Consider the following 18,991-nt stretch of genomic DNA (forward strand, 5'->3'; position numbering starts at 1 on the left):
AAACGCCGAAGAGCCGAATAAATGAGAGCATATCCAAATATATCTGATCTTTATTACAACAAGCATGACAGGGTTGAAGTCCACATAAAGCGGCACAGTCGACAAAGTCCCGAAATATGATATTTCCCTTTTTTTTTCGTGCCCTCACCCTGCCCTCCCAATGAATGAATGAATAAATGCTGACATTGCTTGAGATAGTCTTTGTGACGGGTTCAATTTAAAAAAAAAAAAAACCCTCAAAAAAGACAGTTCATACAAAATATCAAAGTCATTCCTCACTGTCTCTTTCTCTTGACTCACTGGCACTAATGTAGGTCCAAAAAAAAATAATTTTTGGGGGGAGGGGAGTGTTAATTTTTACATGGATTTGAAAAACAACTTACACCAGAACTGATATGTTCACGTAAACCTCGTGAATTTGTGTCTCGCAAACATTGACAAAGGAAAAGATAGGAATCTGCTCTCCAAAAAAATATACCTTATGCTCTCAAAATAAAAAATTAAAAAAAATTGGATTCCAGTAATAATACTCCTTTAGCAGGGATGTCAGATTGATGCGACGACACTGCGCGTCACAATCATTTCACAGTTTTTAGCTGGCCCGAAACTAACTTAGGGAGGAGTAATCGGTTTCTTAAGTTTGTTCTATTGGCACGACATAATAATTTATTGCATGCGATGACTGTCCGGGGACTCAGTTTAACAACCATCGTTGTAATCCATCCGCACGCACGCGCGCAAATGCTCGATAACGTTTGTTTCCTGTGACGCTCAAATCCACTGGGATGCCGGGTGAGGCTGGAATGGACGGAACAAACCGAATATGGCGGCTGTGGAAGAAGAGAGGATCATGTGCCAAGTTGCATCCCTCCTCCCAAACCATCTACATTGTCCTCCTTGTTGTCATGGTTACCGAGTAAAGCAACATCACTGCAGGGCCCGATCGGCCGAGGTTCCCCCGTCCGTCCGTCCGTCCGAGAAGCTCGCGGGAACGCCCGCCGCCGTCGTCGTCGTCGTAATGTTTGTTTTGTTCCGTGTGTTTTTGGTCGTCACAGGTTCTCGCCGGGCTGGTACTGCGGCTCGGTGGCGGTGAAGTAATCCTCCAGGAAGGACTGCAGGTACTCGAAGGTGTGCCTCTCGTCGGCCTCGCGCCGCCAGCACTGCAGCATGAGCTCGTGGAGCGAGGCGGGGCAGCCCGGGGCGCAGGCCATCCGGTACCCCCGCTCCACCTGCTCCAGCACCTCGCGGTTGTTCATGCCTTCCGGGGACGGAGGACGCAAAATACTCAAGTCATGCGCGGCGCGTACTTCTTTTTTGGTACACCCGTGAGACAAATTGACGGCAGCCTTCGTATTGTCCACCAGATGGCGCAACTCGTTCCCATCCAAAGCATACGGCGGAATTTTTGGACGACAGTTTTCCCAATTGTATCGTATACTTTTGCATCGCTTCGCATCACAACTGGAGTGAAACGTATCATATCGTGCCGTGCCGTGAATTGTACCGTGTGGCGTTGTGGGCGGAGTCGATAACACCTGATAGTGTCGTAACTGGAGCGATTCGGAGTCAATTGTGTTGTACAGTAATTGGAAGTGAATTGTACCAGATTGTATCGTAATTGGAGTACATCTTATCGTATTGTGTTACAATTGGAGTAAAGCAGACTGAATGGCATCGGCATCGTAATTGGACTCAATCGTATCATCCCGTATGCTGTTGCTCAATATTGTTATTGTTTTTATTGCGGCATCTTAATCATATCGTAGTACATGGTATCAAGATTGCGTTTATGGCATTGTATCCGAATCAAACTCACCTTTATTTTGCCACGCATGTCAAAAACACAAAAGGGATTGGTCTCCGTTACTTGAAACTTGGTACCGCATCGCAACCGTAAAGAATTGTCGTCTTATCGGCCATCGGAAAAGCTTTTACCTGGGTAGGGCACGCGTCCCTTGGTGATGAGCTCGGTCAGCAGGATGCCGAAGCTCCAGACGTCCGACTTGATGGTGAAGCGTCCGTAGAGCGCCGCTTCCGGCGCCGTCCACTTAATGGGGAACTTGGCCCCTGCAACCACGGCAACAAGGCGGCGTTTGCGCGTCCGCGATCACTCGTTACTTTAAGACGGATACGCAAATGGAGGAACGGAGAGGCGGCGTGACTCGGGGAGTATTTCGTCGCGGGCGCTACCTTGCCTGGCGGTGTACTCGTTGTCCTCGATGAGCCTGGCCAGGCCGAAGTCGGCGATCTTGCACACCAGGTTGTCGCCGACGAGGATGTTGGCGGCGCGCAGGTCTCTGTGGATGTAGTTCATCCTCTCGATGTAGGCCATCCCCGCCGCGATCTGAAAGGCCGAAACCCCCCCCCCCCCCGTCAGCGGCCCGCGCGTGACTCGGCGACGCGGCGTCTCGGGTTTTGTCAAAAGACCTGCGCCGCCATGTCCACGAGCTGCGGGAGCTTCAGGTTTTGGCCCTCGCCGTCTTTTAGGAAGTCCAGCAAACTTCCTGGAAAGCGAGAGAGCGACAGGAAGTGATGCTTCTTCCTTTATGAGGTGACATAAATAACGCAAAAAAAAAGTTTCTCGAAGAAGCCGCAACCAGGAAATTAGCTCCGCCGGGTTTGCATTGAAGAGTCATGAATTAGTCAACACGTGGCATCGTAACTGGAATGAATCGGATCGTGTACCGTTTTAACTGGAGTCAATCGGATCGTCTTGCGTGGGCTTGAATCGTGACTGGGGTGAACGGCACGGTGGGAATTATCGTACAGCATTTGCGGTATCGACTGGAGCCAGTTTATTGCATCACATCAGTTTAAATCGGAGCTAATCGAGTCAAATCGCGTGATATGGCATCCAAGTCGGAGTGAGTCGTGTTGTTGGTTCTGCAGAACCGTACGGCATGGCACTCGCGGCGGCAAACCTTGGCTCATGAACTCGGTGATGATGTAGATGGGCTCCTCGGACACGACGGCGTAGAGCTGCACCAGCTTGTCGTGGCGCAGCCGCTTCATGATCTGAGCCTCCTCCAGGAAGGCCTCGGGCGACATGGTGCCCGGCTTCAGGGTCTTCACCGCCACCTTGGTGGTTCCGTTCCACATGCCTGGCACGCACACGCAGGGCGCGTCAGGAAACGCACGGCGAGGGGGCGAAGGCGGGTTTCGAGCGTGCGTGCGGCTCGGGCGTCAAAAGCGGGCGAGCGAGCGAGCGAGGGCGTTGCGGCGCATGCGAAGCGAAAAACAGCCACGTGGAAAGCGCTCGGAAAGTTGGCTGGTTGGGGCACGCGACATCTTTCAAAAGCAAAAAAATACATTTTTCAATTCATACGTTTGGGATTTTAAACGAGTCGCCGCTGAATTTCCCTTGCTATTATCTTGATGGTAGTAAGTAGCGAGTGACAATATTGCAGGTACGCGTATCAAAATCTAAAAGGCAACGTTAGAATCATTTTTAAGTGAAAAAGGAAAAATACAGACGTCATGTCACTATCCAAGCCGCTTATCCTCACAAGGGTTGCGGGAAAGCCGGACCCTTTCCCGGGCCAGCTTTGGGCGAAAGGCGGACTACGCCGTGAACTGGTCGCCGGTCGGTCGCAGGGCAGACATCGGCATCATCGCTGAGCGGGAATCGATCGTAGTGTGTACCACTACACCATCGATGACGCGAAAATACAGATTAAATTTTAATTTGAATGATTTACCGCTACATTATACTTATTATACAAAGGACTTTTCTTCTGAGTGGTCACGAAATGTCATATTTTGTTCTTTAAAAAAATTGAAAGAGGAATATAAAAATTTGGCGACCAGTCGAGGGCGTCGGCAAAGACAGCTGGAGACGAACGGACGGATCCAAAAACTCGAAGGCGATTTCACGCTCGAATTCAACGGGGCCTCCCCTGTGTTGCGCACTCTGGCCACCGGGGGGGGTGGGCAGTAAAATTCGATACACTTCAATTTCACGTAGCCATGTGGCGACCCCTAACGGGACAAGCCGAAAGAAAGGATGGCATCCAAAGACGAGGCCAGGAAAAATGTATCCTACATCAGCCGGTTTTTGCAGAAGATAAAGAATATATGCCCGCGAGTATTGCTACGTCACGTGTTGCCAAACGTTTACATGGGCGCTAGTTTCGCTAGCCCGCCCACAACGTTTTGCATTGCGTGCTAGCATCAAGCCGGCGAAGGTTCCTCGCCCCGTAAAAGGACTCCGTGAACGTACCCACGTGTATTTGTACTACGAATTTGGCCGTATCAGAACGGAGCCGCTGCGAAAATACATCACGAAAAGTACAAAAACTGGCGTTAGCTGAAGACTTTTGCGGCGGACGAAGCCACGCAGGTCGACGGTGAGCCTGTTGCGCTGCTTATTTTTTTTTTTTTTTTTTTTTGTGGTTTTTGCTTTTCTTGGTTTTGGGGGCGGCTCTCACCCATCCACACGTCCCCAAAGCAGCCGTGTCCCAACTTCCTCTGCAGGCTCAGCATGGACCGGGGCACCTCCCAGGCGTCCCGGCCCAGGCCCAGGGTGAGCGGCGTGCAGTTGGGGCAGGCCCGGCTCAGGTAGTAGCACAGCCCGTCGTTAGTCTCTTGGGATGGAGGGATGGAGTGGGGGAGTGACGGAGGGATGGGAGGAAGGAGGGGCAGGTGAGAGGATGACGGTACATGCGCATGCGACCGCGAGGGACGGGAGGGCCCGGTCGCGCACACCTGGACGCGCGTCCTTCAAAAGTAGTCCAAATGGATCAAGTCAAGTCAAAGGATTTGACCAACCCCTCCAAAAAAAAAAAAAGTATTGGGACACGAGAAGACCCCCCCCCCCCCCGCCCCCCCAAAAAATAGAGAAAGCGAAAAGCGGCAAATAACTCGGATTATTTGGATACAGGAACAGGATCGTACCACGTCGCAGGGTAATCGGCGGAAATGAAATGAGAGGCTATCCAAGCGTAGCATAAAGTACCGCATCGCAATTGCTGGCGGGGGGGCATTTTTTTTTTTAGGATCACGTCGTGCTGGATCGATTGAAGGGAATCGATTTCGTGTCGGATGGCGTTGTCACAAACGGAGCTTTGCCGATTGTATTGTGCCAAATATCGCATCATAAATGCCATCGTCTCATAAACGGCACAAAAATGACGTTTTGCATCGTCACGGCGTCATTCCGTAAACAGAGCCAATCGTTGCCGTACTCCATCCTGACTCTGTGCTCATTTGACATTCCGATGAATTATCTGCATAGAAGTTATGCAAATATGTTTGTTTTGCCGTCGCTACGGAGACGTCCCCGCGTGTCCCGACACTTTTGTCCCGCGGTCACCGTTTCCTCGGTCCACGGACAAAACCCGACGGAGGGCGTTTGGTTTTCGATCCAGGTCTGCTTCTCCCAGGACCCTCGGCGACGGCCCCCCTCGACCCCTCGACTAACCCTCGCCCCCCCCCCCCCCCATGCGCCCTACCCATCCAAACTTCTCCGAACTGGCCGTTGCCCAACTTTTTAATCAGCTGCAGGGATTCGCGGGGAATCTCCCACATGTCCTTGGTCTTCACCGACAGGTCGGCCAGTTTGGGCATGCCCCGCTTGCAGCTGCCGATCAGGCGGCAGCACAGCCCCGCCGCTCGCTCTGTGCCGGGGGGGGGGGGTCACACAGGAAGTGGATGAACAAAACAAAAGGAAGCAAAACATGTTTGCTCGGGCGCGCACACAATCAAACGCAGTTTTTTGGCGTCACCGCTGGACAAACGAGCGTCGCCGGACGTCCGACTCGGGGAGGGACAAACGAGGCCAACGGCCAGACGTCGGGATTCGTACCCGTGTAGTGCGTCACCAGCTGCTGGACGGTGTCGAACTGGGACCGGGTGGTGATGTAGTAGCCGCCGTTGTCCAGCTTGCGGATCTTATAGTGCTTCACGTGGTCGCCCTTGTTGTCGTCCCAGTCGCGGATGGACAGCGAGTACGCGCCTGCCGCGACACACACACCCCCCCCCCAAAAAAAAACAAAAAAACATAAAAACAAAGGGACAAGACGAGCGGAGTCACTGGCAAGTTCGAGTCCCGCTTTGCTCATTTGCCGCACTGCTAACGGTACTTTGAAAAATACCAAATAAGTGCGCAATAACATAAAAATACACACATAAAAAAATAATAAAAAAAAGAGTCCAAAAGTAGACTCCCCCCCCAAAAAAATGAATCATCCATCCATCCGTTTTCTTTTGCTGCCTATCCTCACAAGGGTCACAGGGAGTGCCGGAGCATATTCGACAGGAGGCGGGGTACACCCTGAACTGGTCACATGGAGACAAACGACCAATCACACCTATGGGCAATTTAGAGTGTCAAATTAATGTTGTATTTTTCTGGGGATGTGGGAGGAAACCGGAGTGCCCACCCGGAGGAAAAGCCACGCAAGCACGGGGAGAACGTGCAAACTGCACAAAGGCGGGGCCGGGATCGAACCCGGGTGCTCAAAACTGCGAGGCCAACAGCTGATCCACCGTGCCACCAAAAATGAATCAAATGAAGAAAAACATATCATACAAAAAAAAACACAAATGTGTACTGTTCATGATTAAATATTTGAAATATTTTTTTAAAAATGGAGATCTAAATGTGAACACAATCGTGAAAAATAAGGACCAAAATAAAAACTTTGAAAAGATAATTAAAATGATCGATACATAAAAATGTGACGAAATGTTTTCACTCCAAAAATAAATAAACAACTGATCATACAGAGAAAATGAATAAATTCCACTTTACGGAACAAAAATGGTGGCACGATGGATCAGCTGGTAAAGCGTTGGTTGGCCTCACAGTTCCGGGGAACCGGGTTCGATCCCGGCCCCGCACGTGTGGAGTTGGCATGTTCTCCCCGTGCCTGCGTGGCTTTTCTCCGGGTGGGCACTCCGGTTTCCTCCCACGTCCCCCCCCCCCCCCAAAAAAAAAAAAAAAAACACGCAACATTAATTGCACCCTCTAAATTGCCCCAAGGTGTGACTGTGAGTGGGATTGGCTGTTTGTCTCCACGTGCGCTCCCTGCGACCCTCGTGAGGATAAGCGGCAAAAGAAAATGGATGGATAAACAAAAACTTTCCACCTCGCTCGCAACTTGCCGCTTGTCGTTGTGACGTCCGCCTCGACGGTTCCGATTTTGCCGGCGTGCGTCGCCCAAATGGATCAAACGCGATGGCCAACGGGCAACGCGGTCGTAATCGTACGTCGCAGTCACGTCGTCGGAGCGCGCCGAGCGGAACATTTTTCCCGCCGAGCCCAAAGTGTGTGATTGTGCGCGTGCGGTCACTCAACCTTTGGTGGTCTCGCTCTCGCGGATGAGGAAAGTCCCCCTCTGGTTGCCGTGGCCCAGCAGCTGCCTCTCCGCATCCTTCCTCCCCATCTTTCCGAAATACCACCTGTCGCCATAGCAACATCCTGTCTCTCTCTCTCTCTCTCTGTTTGTGTCTCACACACAATTGAAACAAAAACCAAAAACCAAAAAAAGCGCCGAAGCCGACCTCCCCGGCGCGCACACTCACTCCTCGGCCTGTATGGAGTCCACCGGGGCGACGTAGTTGGACGGGATGTAGCCGGCGTTGCCCGTGTCCAGGGATCGGGCCTCCCACCAGTCGCCCTCGCTGCAAACGCAAAAAAAATGAACGAAAAAACACAAAACAAAAAAAACCACAACAACAACATCGCTTTTCCCCACCGACATAAACGCAGCACCTTTTTTAAAAAAAAAAAAAAAAAAAAAATTAAATAAAAACAAGAAAAGTAGCGCTGCACAGTTATGAAAATGTTATTTAAAAAAAATACAGATTGAGAAGAATGTAAACAATAATTAAACAGCTCGTGCGCTTATGATTTTTGGTGTTGATTAAAGGGGAAATTGTGCAGCTGGTGTGCGCGCAACCTGTCCACCGGGGGGCAATATAACACATGAAGGCACAAATCAGACTTCCCACGGTTGGTGTTTAAATGTAATAATTGTAATAATAATGATATCATTCGCCCACCTATGGCGTTTGAACCAACTTGTGTACGTGTAATTCGTCTTCATTTTTTTCAATTTCCGCTTTGTGTGACCTTCAACCTCGAGCGACGGACGCTCAAGGCGCGTTTTCCGACTGGCGGGGGGGTTGATTCTCATCGGCGACAGAAAAAAGCGCCACTTGAGGTACGGCCACGCCAAATCCAAAACCAGAACACTCGCGAGGATCTGCTGCGAACCGCTGCTCGCGCTCACCGACCGCGGCATCTGACCGCCCTCACTAGGCCACGCCCCCTCGAAAAGTAGAAGAGGACGAACGTTTCCTGACGGAAGAAGGCGTGACGCATTGCGGGTCACGTCCGCGGGGAAACGCGATCGGATCCGCCGGCGCCGCTCACGTGTTGTTGATGATCTGAAACTTCTCCCCCTTCTGGAAGCTCAAGTCGTCCTCCGTGCGAGCGTCGTAGCCGTACAGCGCGATGAAGAGCGTCACGCCGCCGCCTGTAGCCCCGCCCGCCCACAAAACACGTTAGACTTTGATTCGCTGGCGAAAATCCCACATCGACAAAATCGGGTTACGAAAGCGTAAAAATGTTGCGTACTCGTGACTCCGCCGGTCCAGGGTTGCGCGTTGGAGTTGGGGAAGACGGCGCCGCCGGAGAAGGCCTGGTTGAAGTCCGGTATGGCCTGCGTGGGGTCGGGACAGTAGCGCCCCTGCGCGGCGACCGCCGGCGAGGCCGCGCCGTCGCCGTTGCCCGGCGGCGGCGGCGCGGCGGCGACGGCGCCCAAGGCGGACGCTTCCAGTTTGGCCGACTTCTTGTGCTTGCAGCAAGCGCAACCCATCGTCGACGCGGACCGACAAACGGACGGACGGCGCCTGCGGCGGGAACGCAAAAGCACTTCATTCGGTACAGTACACACGCTGCTAGCGCCACTCCCAAGTATTACTTCAATGACTTTAGCTTAGATAAATACTTTGCTTCTGACGACAAACGAGCTTGTCGCTAATGTTGTCTCGTACTACTGCAGTATTCCTATCCTGACAACATCTCAGTCCAGCTACTGTAGTAAAACTCCGAGTTCATGTACTCTGGTTAGGCTAACCATGTACACCACCACTACTACGATTATCACCGTGATTTCCCCGCCTATAAGCCGCGACTTTTTTCTCACCCTGTCCACGCCGCGGTTTATGCGGCGATGCGGCTAATTTGTTCATTTCTTTCCTCACGGCCGCCAGCGGGCACTCGAGCGGAAAAGGTAAGAGTGAGACCGGCGGAATATATGTGCCGAGGAAGTGACTTGTACCGGTCCGGCCCTGTTAGTGTCACGCTAGCTGCCGTGTCGCAGTGATTTTTACCAGTATGTTTCTTTTTTAACCGGCCCTGTTAGCGCTAGCCTTACTATTAGCATTAGCGTAGTTCCGCTAGCGTTAGCATTACCGTAGCGTCTTTCTCTGTAATTTCATTGCGGGCACCTGCGGCTTGTACACGGCTGCGGCGTGCGTATGTACCAAATGGTATTTCCTTTACAAATGTACAATGGTGAGGCTTATCACCGGGTGGGCTCTGTAGGCCGGGAATTGCGGTACTCTGGGAAGTAATTCTGTTAGTTTTGCCAGCCTTTCTGGTATGACAGTACTTCCATGACCACCACTGACGAATGATGAATTCCATGATTGCTACTGTACTGTATTGTATTGCTACTGTACTATTGTGTACTACTACACCTTGTTGTATTCTGCTCTGACAATATGTAAATGCTACTAGTACTGCCGTTACTACGCCCACTATTACCAGTGGTACGCTTAGAAATACTGCTACGTTTACCATGATTACCATCACTACACTTGCTAGTACTGCGACTCGTAGTACGATGAGCGCCGGTACTGTTGCCTCGGGTCCATTTTGTCCATTTTGAACGTGAAACGATCAAGTTGAGCGACGTCCTCCTCACCTGATGTCTTCTCTTCTTCCGACGTCAGATCATCTGGCGGTCAGCATCGCCGCTGCGGCGCCAAGAAGAAGAAGAAGAAGAAGAAGAAGAAGAAGTTGCAGATGAGGATGAGATCAGCGAGCCCGACGCGAGGTTAGCCACATCCTCTTTTCGGCCTCTCGACGTTTCAAAAAGTGACGCCTGCGTCACCCTCGCTTGTCAATTGTCGAGCGTGCGGTGAAATAACCCGCCCGAGTTCTCGCACGGGCGGACAAAAGTTGCGCCGGCGCTCTTGTGTCATGTCAACGGGCAAAAAAAAAAAAAAGTCGCCGCAACATCCGGACACGTGACGATTCCGTTGGCCGGATGGAGAAAATAATAATCATAATTGGTTTTGGCTCCGTGGTGGGCGGCTTGAAGTCAAAATACAGTTTTTAGATCAGGAACAATCAGTAAAGTTGTTTGCTTCGTCTGTGCCACGCGTTTCCAGTACATTTTTTTTTTTTTTGATTTCAAGAGTTTGTTCATTATGATCAAATCATCATCATCATCATATTAAAAAAATGTGAAAACGGCGTGGCTCATAAAATGGCCGGCGCGCTCAAAATCTACACACACACACACACACACACGGACTATCAGGCCCACCATCAGGGGAGGTACAGGAAGTTAGCCATGTTGACGCTTCCTGTCCACTGATCTGATGCCCCCCCCCCCCGCCCCCCCGCCCTTTTTTTCCTGGAAACGCAGGTCACCATTGGGCGCCACGGTCGATAAATGTGTGGAAAAAAAGAAGTTACCGATTGAATTATGGCCCCCCCCTCGAAGGGGGGGGGCACGTGAACTTTGCTAGGTGTGTCGAACAGGAGGCGAGCCCCCACCCAAAAAGCTGAAAAGAGAGCAACATTTGGGCTGCGCAGGACCCTCAAAAACTGGAAATAATTCAAAATGTGGTCCAACGGGAGAAAAGCTACCGAACGGCGGCCATCTTGCTCGGAGGGCCGCTTTCCCGCTGACTCGCCATAAAAAGTTCAACCTCCTTTTTGAAAATTCGGCCCCCCCGGGGCCACTTTTATCCGGCGGCTCCAAATTCGGTCGACGGGAAGCCGTGACGGGGGGGATCTTGGCTCCGTCTGTCGACACAAAAATCACGTTCGCGAGCCGCCCGAATCTGAGCGGCACGCCCTTTTCCTGCACGGACAACTGTGCAGATAAGCAAGTTGGGGAATTCAACACGCGCGCACACAAGACAATTACTCTCCGTGTACTTTGCCACTTTCTCGAGTCGTCGGTCCCCCCCGCCCGTTCCCAGGAAGCGTCGACAGGATGCCGAGCGCGGCCGCGCAGGATGACGGGACAATGGGAAGCCTCACATTTACGGGCCTGGAAAGGAAAAGCTCCCGTTTCCGCGAGGTGCCGTCACATCCCGCCCGGGGGCGCTGACATTCCCAAGTGCGGCGAAGGAAGGCCCGTCGCCACGGCGACCGCCAGACAGGTGTGACGTCCACCTGATTTCCGACGACTTCCCTCCCTCCCTCACTTCCTCCTTTCCTTTCCTTCCTTCCCGGCACGGAAACATTCCGGGAGGTCCGCGGGGCCGAGCGAGACGGGAACGCCGTCTCGGGCGGCTTCCTGCGGGGGAGTTTCCGCGAATTCCGCAGCAAGCGATTCAGCGGCGACCGATCCCCGCTGTATCTCGGAACCTCGCCGTTTCGCGCAAGTCAGCGTGGCCGTTCTCGCCTACTTCAACTTCCTTTTTCTGCCTCCGTGTCAAGTCAGTCCGAATTCCGAAGCGACGACGACGTCGGCAGCGCCCGTTTGGGAACTTTCCGTCGAACTCCGCACTCGATGACGTCTAAGTCGGGGGGGGTCGAGCGAGTGCCAAGAGGAGCCGGGCACTCGGGATACCGAAGGCCCGAAAATCTGACGTTTGGACCGCTTCCCCTCGCCGGTAGTTGGCGCTGCCTTGCGGCGTTTTGACACATCGGCGAACCGAAAGGTCACATTTGCCCATTGAAATTTGACTCACTTATTGAACACGCTTACTTCTGCCCTTCAATAAAAATCCACGAGACCCCCCCCCCCCCAAAAAAAAAAAAAAACCACAGCGGGAACATCTGGGCCCGTTTGGGAACTTCGTATCAACTTGACCTTTATCTCCAATTGAAAACAATAACGTGTGGGTCACCAAATGAAGCAGAACACACGCACAGCGGGAACATCTGGGCCCGTTTGGGAACTTCATACCAACCGAATGCCGGACTTGTACCACATTTTCAAGCAAAAAAAACCCAACAACAACCCCACCCCCCCCCCCCCCACCCCACACAGGAAACACAACAAATTCCAATTTCAAAGTGTAACGCAAGCGAGCGATTCCTGATGTTTTCCGGCGGAGTAAAATCGAGACAAAGTCTCCGAAATGAATCAGGAAGTAAATAAACGCCGCATCTGTCTCACCAGTTGGGATGTCGTCCGTCCTCCGCGAAGCCGAACGTCCACTTGCTCGGCTGCTGCGCAACTTGTCGACGTGAGCGTGCACGCGCGCGCGCAAACCGGACCGGAAGACGAACCTCAGTGGTGCAACCCGCCCGAGTCCGGAGCGCGCTCACACGCACACACACTTACACGTTTCCACTTTTGCGCAACACATGCTTGATTAATGAGCTAATAGTGGACTCTGGAGGCTAGTGACGTCACGACAACAGCATTCACTATTTGGCTGCAAGTGGATGAAAAACAGTTGGAAAGTTTCGAAGTGAGATTTGGCCGCTGTGTGTGTGTGTGTGTGTGTGGTGTGTGGGGGGGGGGGGTTAGTCATCTTTTTGGGACGTTACGCCCACTTGAGGCGCGCAGAAGAGATACAAGTCGCACGTTTTTCTTTGGCTATGTCTCCCTCGTGCGGTAGTTCACTGCATTGCACATGTAGATTCAGCACAGATAAATAGAAAATCCATTGCGTGGGGTGAGAAATTAATCTAAATATATATTTTCGATACACACAGAAAACTTATTTTTTTCGCAAGTAACTTTATTGAATAAAAAAATACAAGCTTTTCCTTTTCCTTTTCATTTTCTTCTCATCTCAGGCCTCAAAAGTGCATTTAAGGGCACGATGGAGGAGCGAGCGTCAAGTAGTCGTGCTTGACGGGCTGTCCCCTAAACAGTCTGTCAAAAAACAAAACAACATTGGGACGGTCAGACTCGACGCGAACGCGAGCGTCAAAACCGTCTGATCCCGATGTGAAATTTCGGTGCAAAAAAAACCCCAAAAAACATTAAATACGTGTAACACTGGAACAGAAGATATGAAAACACAAGAAGCAGCGCAACAGCTGGCTGGCTCAGCATCAGCAACGTTGGGGCGGCGCCGCTTGCTCATCTCATGTAGTGGGTGATGGCTCGCAGCGTGTACAACAGCGCCGCCTGCAGGCGAGCCTCCAACACGATCAGGTTGGCGTGGACCTGACAAACGCACGCACACGTTCGTTACACGTTCGTTACACGTTCGTTACACGTTCGTTACACGTCCGTACCTTCTCGGAGTGCCTGAAGTGCCTCCAGAAGGCGTGATAGACGTGCACGCTGGTCTGCTCGGGATGGCAAGCCACGGTCTTGACGAACACCTTCAGGGGCCGCTCCAGCAGCACGTTGACGCTGCCGTAATCGTAGTCGTCGTACCTGCGGCGGCCTCTCACGCGTCAACGGGGGGAAAAACTAAACCGAAAAAGCCGAGCGAGACGGCGCGCTGACCGGATCCCGTAGAGGCAGTGGATGTAGTTCCAAAGCGCTTTCCTCAGCGTGTGCGTGTCCACGCCCTCGTGCATGGCCATCTGGTTGTACGTCAGGTTGCTCACCACCTTCAAAACACGACTTTCGACTCCACTACATCGTATCATTTCAATGATGAAATACCGACGATTTCCCATTCAGGGTTTTCACCAAAGCGGAACTTCAGAAGTGCTTTCCGGCACCATTTGGACATTCCCGGCTGGGGAAAGAAGAAGAAGAAGAAGAAGAAGAAGAAGAGAAGAAGAAGAAGAAGAAAGAGCACCTGGAACTTCTCGTCCAGCAGCTGTCCCATGTCCGGCAGCAGCCTGTTGACCAGCGAGTAGCCGTGGTCCTCCCACGAGTAGTCCTGAAACATCGGCGACGCTACGTCAAGCAACAGAGGACACTTGAGGCCATCTCGAAAGAACGAGACCGGGACCTGGGCTCTCATGGTGGGCGGAGCCTGCTCCCCCCTGGGCGCAAAGTCCTCATATCTGAAGTCCGGGTCCTCCATCAGGTGAAGGAGCCTCTCGGGCGGCGCCTCTCGCACCACTGCTACAACCGGAGCGCGAGTACGAGATCAATCGACGTCACACGCGGAGTCCCGCAAGGGTCAACGCTGGATCCGCTTTGAGGTTCCACACGCTCCGTGCGTACGCGAGACAACGTGCGGGGAGGTACCGGTCGGGATGCTCTCGCTGCGCTCCCTCTCGAAGCGCGTGACCATCTCTTCCTGCGTCCACTCTTCCTCCTGCTGCTCCTGCAGCGCCACCATCCTCTTCATCAGCACCTCCACCTCCACGGCGCTGTCCACCTGCGGCGCCACCAAATTGATACGAGCATTTAAGCGTGCACGACGGGGCCGTTCTCACCTCCGGCCGCCCGCTCTCGTTCGCCGGGCTGCGGGGGCTGCCGGTGGGGCGCGGGGGCGACGGCGGCCGGAAGGTGTGGCCGCCGACGTGGTCCGGCTCGGGGTTGAGGCCGCACCCCCACACGAAGGAGCAGAGCGCGTGGGCGTGCGCCATCAGGACGACGGCGTGGATCAGCTCGGCCAACGACCAGCGCAGCTCGGCTCCCGGGTACACCAGCTCCTGCCGGGGGACGGACGACGGTCACTTTTCGGGGCGATTCCTTCCTTTTCAGTTATTGTTCGCTGAGTTTGGCGCGGTGGAGGAGGAAGACCTGGATGTGCAGCTGGGTGATGAGCCAGGGCCTGTGGGCCAGCAGCTTGTTGAGGGGGTTCAGCCCCCTCAGCTTGGCCGGGGCACGCCGCAGTCCGCTCAGCCAGCTCTCGTCCCCGCCGGCCTCCAGGAAGCTGGCGCTGTGCCGCTGTACCACGTAGGAGCAGTGGTGGCGGGCGGCGGCCTGAGGCCACAAGCCCGCCGGTTTGATTCCGAACCATTTCGACTGCGTTTCGGCCGTTTCTCACCATGACGGCGATGTAGTGTCTCCAGTGGCGAGGGAGGGGGCCGTCCATCTCCAACAAGGCGTGCTGAGCTCTCAGGAAGCAGCTGAGGTAGGCGGGGTGCAGCGCCATCACCGTGGTGACGTGGTCCACCGGCCCAGACTCAGGAACGACTCGATCAGGATGTCCTGGTCCGGCCCGTCTTTCAGTATCTAAAACCGCGGCAGGCGGTTGAAGTCCTGACCGACGTAAAAACGACCGACGGGAACGGAAAGTCGAAGCGAACGCTGAGAGACGGTGTTAAAATTCATATTTAAGCTCACGCGGGGAGCGAATGGTTCATGTTTCAAAGTAGCTCAACTCCATGCGCGTGCTCAACGTGCACTTCACATCTTCGACAATTGTGCGCGTGCCGTTCAACTAAAGGCACAAACGGAGTTTGAAAAATGGAAAATGCGCTGACACCTCGGGCCTCAAACATCAAACAATTCGCTCCGATTCGGCGCGGCGGCAACATTGCGGCACGGGCAAACTGAAAAGGGCTCGCGCAAGAGAACGGCGGCCACTCGCCTGTTTGGCAGGGATGAAGGCGCTGGGACCGCGGGCCAGGGGGCGAGGGACTTCCACTCCTTGGTCCTGGCGACACAAAGTCGGAGGGTGAGCGAGGGCAACGCGTGACGGCGAAGCGCAAACGTTTTGGCGTCGAAGCGCTTTCTTCAGCAAATGTGCCAAAGTCCACGCGAGTGCATTGACTTGTTTGCGTGTGTAAAAAAATTGCTTTTGTGAGCAAAAACGGCGCCCGAGGAAGCCGCCGTGTTGTCAACGCAACCCGAGTGATGCCTATTTGCCGAGAGGAGAATAAAAAAAATGAACCAAATTACTATAAATGATAACAGAACACATTACCTACGCTAACGGATGCTTGTACAATATATATATATATATTTTTTTTTTAAAAACATTTATAATGGGAGTTGGATATCAAAATTTGTCTCATTATTAGCTTAATGGCATAATTGCACAAGTCGAACTCTAATATTGAAGTCTAATCAGACCTCTGATCATCAAGGCAAAAATGTCATATTTTGTAACATCGGTCATTTTCAACTTGACTTGAAAAATGTTTTTTTTTCCCTTTATTGCTTCATCGTGCGAAGCCTTCACCCCCAAAATGGTGGTAGCTTTTTTTTTTTCCAAGTAACTTTGTCAACTCAAGTCGCCGGTTTGCTCTCGACTTTTTTTTTTTTTTTTTACTGACCCAAAATTGCAGTCCGGTCGGATATTTGTCGACGCCGTAAACAAAATATTTTCAATGTTGAAATTGGCCGAGGGTGTTCATAAACGGGAATAACGTCACACGGTGTTTGTTTTTCTCCCAAACATCATTTAACGCGCTTGTGAACGTCCTCTGGTTTCATAACCGGCTGCCGCTTATATTTTACGTTTAAATATTGCAAAAGAAAAAAAAAAAAAAAAACAAGACTCACCGACATTTCCAGTCGAGAAAGCTTTCCCCCCCCCCCGACACTTCCTCTAAACGACCTCAGAATGAAAAACGGCAGCCTGTTGGTCAGTAATAATCGGGGGTTGGGGCGTGTTTGTTCTCGAAACGGGATCTGAAGGCGACATCGGAAAATGGGCGAGCCCTGACCAAAAGTGGGCGCGGCGAAACCAGGAAACGGCGCGCGGCGTGACCAAACGGGGGCGTCGCCCGAAGTTCCTTGTTTTGACTCACCTCGGGAGTCTTGCATCACATCCTCCTGAGCGCACGTCTGATGAAATCAGCAGAAAGTGTGAAGCCTTTCACTTAAAACAACGAAACCGTATTGATTATTGTGACGAAATGATTCCAAATGAGGACTCCACGTCTAAACCTTTATCCCGAGTCAGACTTTCCTTCAGTGGCCATGTCTGTCCATTTATTTCGCGTCAAAACCGTCAAGTGTCGCTTAACTGGGAAAAAAAAAAATATATATATATATTCTACAAATAATTTTGCATTGCTCAAATGCATTTCGTGTTGTATTTTAGGGTGTTGGAGACATTGGAAGCTAACGTTGAAGCTGCTAGCATTATTAAAGGTGTCATCGAAAGCAAATTACAGAATATGTCGTCGTACACGCCAAAATTTACATGCTAGCATCGGTGGTAACATGGAAAGAAAACGTAATCTAACATTGGACGCTTATTTCGGGAGGTGAAATTGAAACTAACTTCTTTAACGCTATTGCGGGGAATATTGGAAGCCTAAAAGTTTAAAGCTAATGCTAATATGAATGATGTGATGCTAACATTGAAGCTAACATTCAAAGTCAACAAAATAACATTAAAGCTCCCATTTGAAACTAGTATTAAAAGTAACATGAAAGCTAACATTATAAGCTAAGTAAAGTTAAACACTGGTAGCTAATTTTAAAGTCACATTTAAACCAACATTGGAAGCTAATTAAAGCTAAACTGTGGTGGCTAATTTTAAAGTAACATTAAAAACAACTTTGGAAGCTAATTACAGCTACAAACAGGTAGCTAATTTTAAAGTCCAACATTGGACGCTAACATTACAAGCTTGGAATCTGACGGTGGAAGCTAATGTGAGAAGTGAACTTTAGAGGTAAACGGCAAAAGTTACCGTTAAAAAAAAAATAATAATGTGAAAGCTAACGCTGGAATGTAACGTCAGACGATAACGGAGGTGACAACAGCCAAGTATGAGACGCCATAACTAAAATGTTGAGTTAGGCATGCCAGACTCTCTTTGGGACCTTCAACTGGCTAATAAGGAAAGTAGTAATTGGCATTTCTACGGGCTTCATAACTGCGTCTTTGTGTAATGTAATAAAGACGACTTTGAAGTTTTACTTGAAAGTGTTTTGGGGACAAAACAGATTATTTAGCACTTCAGCTATTACTGTAGGCGTTTAAAGAGTACATTTTGCTGGTCTTCGTGGTGCCAACCGAGTCCGGGAGAGGTGGACTCACCTGGGCGGTCCGCAGAAGCTCGGTTGCCCTGGCTCGCACCTCCCGCAGCGGACACGACTGGGCCAACCGCAGCAGATGCAGGAGCGTCTCCTTGCCCAGACGCGTCGAACCCGGTCGGTCCAGACCCAGACACACCAGAACCCCTCGGCTGAGCTCCTCCAGAGCCGCCGCTCGCTCCTCTTCGTCCCGGCTGCACAGCCGCGCGAGGGTCTTCGTGCTCGGTCCGCTTCCACCGTCGTCGGAGTCGGACACCGGGCCCGCCGCGCCGTCTCCGTTGGCCCGCCGGGGGAAGCCCGCTTCGGGGTCGCTGGCCATGCCGCGCCGAGTCGAGTCGAGTCGAGCTCGCTGACAAGTTTACGCGGTTTACCTCGAGATGTCGGCGGCTCGGCGTTCTGCGCGTGTCCCAAGTCCGTCAATGATTAACGCGCCAGGGCGGCGGCGGTGCTGGACAACGTCGACGCGAGGCCGGTATCTCCTCCGCGCATTCCCGGGGAGGAAACAGACGTGACGGCTAGCGGGCTAAGCTAACGAAGCTAACCACCGGTGGTAGACGCTCCAAAAAAGGGGCCGCCGAGTTTCTCCTTTAAATCCGGGCCAAGCAAACAAACGTCACATTTAATCAAAACAAAAACAGAGAACCGCACTGGAGCTTTTTTTTTTTTTTTTTTTCCCAAGTAACTTTGTCAACTCAAGTCGCCGGTTTGCTCTCGACTTTGTTTTTTTTTTTTTTTTTTTTTACTGACCCAAGTTCGTCGCTTTCAAAAACACGTCGATGACGTCAGGCCTGACGTTTACGGAACTTAGCAAACAAAACCAAAAGTGTGACTTTCATGATTTAAAAACGAAACGCTATAAAAAAAATATCACACAAAATTCCTAAAGTGAGCTCAATTATTGAATGTGAACATTCAACGATACGATA

At 51.7% G+C, this 18,991-nt stretch overlaps 2 protein-coding genes across 4 annotated transcripts; both read right to left on the minus strand.

Annotated features, from left to right (window-relative positions):
- Positions 1-32: 32 nt before the first annotated feature.
- yrk (Yes-related kinase) lies at positions 33-12,502 on the minus strand. Of its 3 annotated transcripts, none has more exons than XM_061822520.1 (13): positions 12,375-12,502; positions 9,936-9,987; positions 8,582-8,856; positions 8,378-8,480; positions 7,525-7,623; positions 7,298-7,401; positions 5,804-5,953; positions 4,428-4,583; positions 2,922-3,101; positions 2,428-2,504; positions 2,191-2,344; positions 1,936-2,067; positions 33-1,258 (listed from the first exon to the last, which is right to left on the minus strand). In XM_061822520.1, exons 3-13 carry the CDS (start codon positions 8,820-8,822, stop codon positions 1,050-1,052), a joined length of 1,605 nt encoding a protein of 534 aa, XP_061678504.1. In that variant the 5' UTR covers positions 8,823-8,856; positions 9,936-9,987; positions 12,375-12,502; the 3' UTR covers positions 33-1,049. The 3 variants fall into 3 exon arrangements, with proteins under 3 accessions (XP_061678504.1, XP_061678497.1, XP_061678512.1); XM_061822513.1 differs by lacking the exon at positions 4,428-4,583 and adding an exon at positions 5,451-5,615 and having other exon boundaries at positions 12,375-12,495; XM_061822528.1 differs by lacking the exon at positions 4,428-4,583 and having other exon boundaries at positions 12,375-12,495.
- A 590-nt stretch (positions 12,503-13,092) lies between these two features.
- On the minus strand, positions 13,093-18,794 carry sesn2 (sestrin 2). Its single transcript, XM_061822500.1, is given in 12 exon segments — positions 13,093-13,379; positions 13,451-13,595; positions 13,668-13,774; positions 13,969-14,052; positions 14,125-14,240; positions 14,367-14,499; positions 14,558-14,776; positions 14,868-15,050; positions 15,115-15,242; positions 15,245-15,302; positions 15,661-15,726; positions 18,070-18,794. Coding segments are annotated over 12 exon segments (1,641 nt in total). The 5' UTR covers positions 18,385-18,794; the 3' UTR covers positions 13,093-13,292.
- Positions 18,795-18,991: the final 197 nt, after the last annotated feature.

Source organism: Syngnathoides biaculeatus, chromosome 1 (genome assembly GCF_019802595.1).
Source record: "Syngnathoides biaculeatus isolate LvHL_M chromosome 1, ASM1980259v1, whole genome shotgun sequence".
Lineage (NCBI taxonomy): Eukaryota > Metazoa > Chordata > Actinopteri > Syngnathiformes > Syngnathidae > Syngnathoides > Syngnathoides biaculeatus.

Excerpts from the sequence above, each read along its gene's own strand:
- yrk (XM_061822513.1), bottom strand. The coding sequence starts at position 8,822 with ATGGGTTGCGCTTGCTGCAAGCACAAGAAGTCGGCCAAACTGGAAGCG. Across the intron at positions 8,481-8,581 it reads CTGGACCGGCGGAGTCACGA|GCGGCGGCGTGACGCTCTTC; the intron begins GTACGCAACATT and ends GCGGGGCTACAG. Across the intron at positions 1,259-1,935 it reads GGGACGCGTGCCCTACCCAG|GCATGAACAACCGCGAGGTG; the intron begins GTAAAAGCTTTT and ends CGTCCCCGGAAG.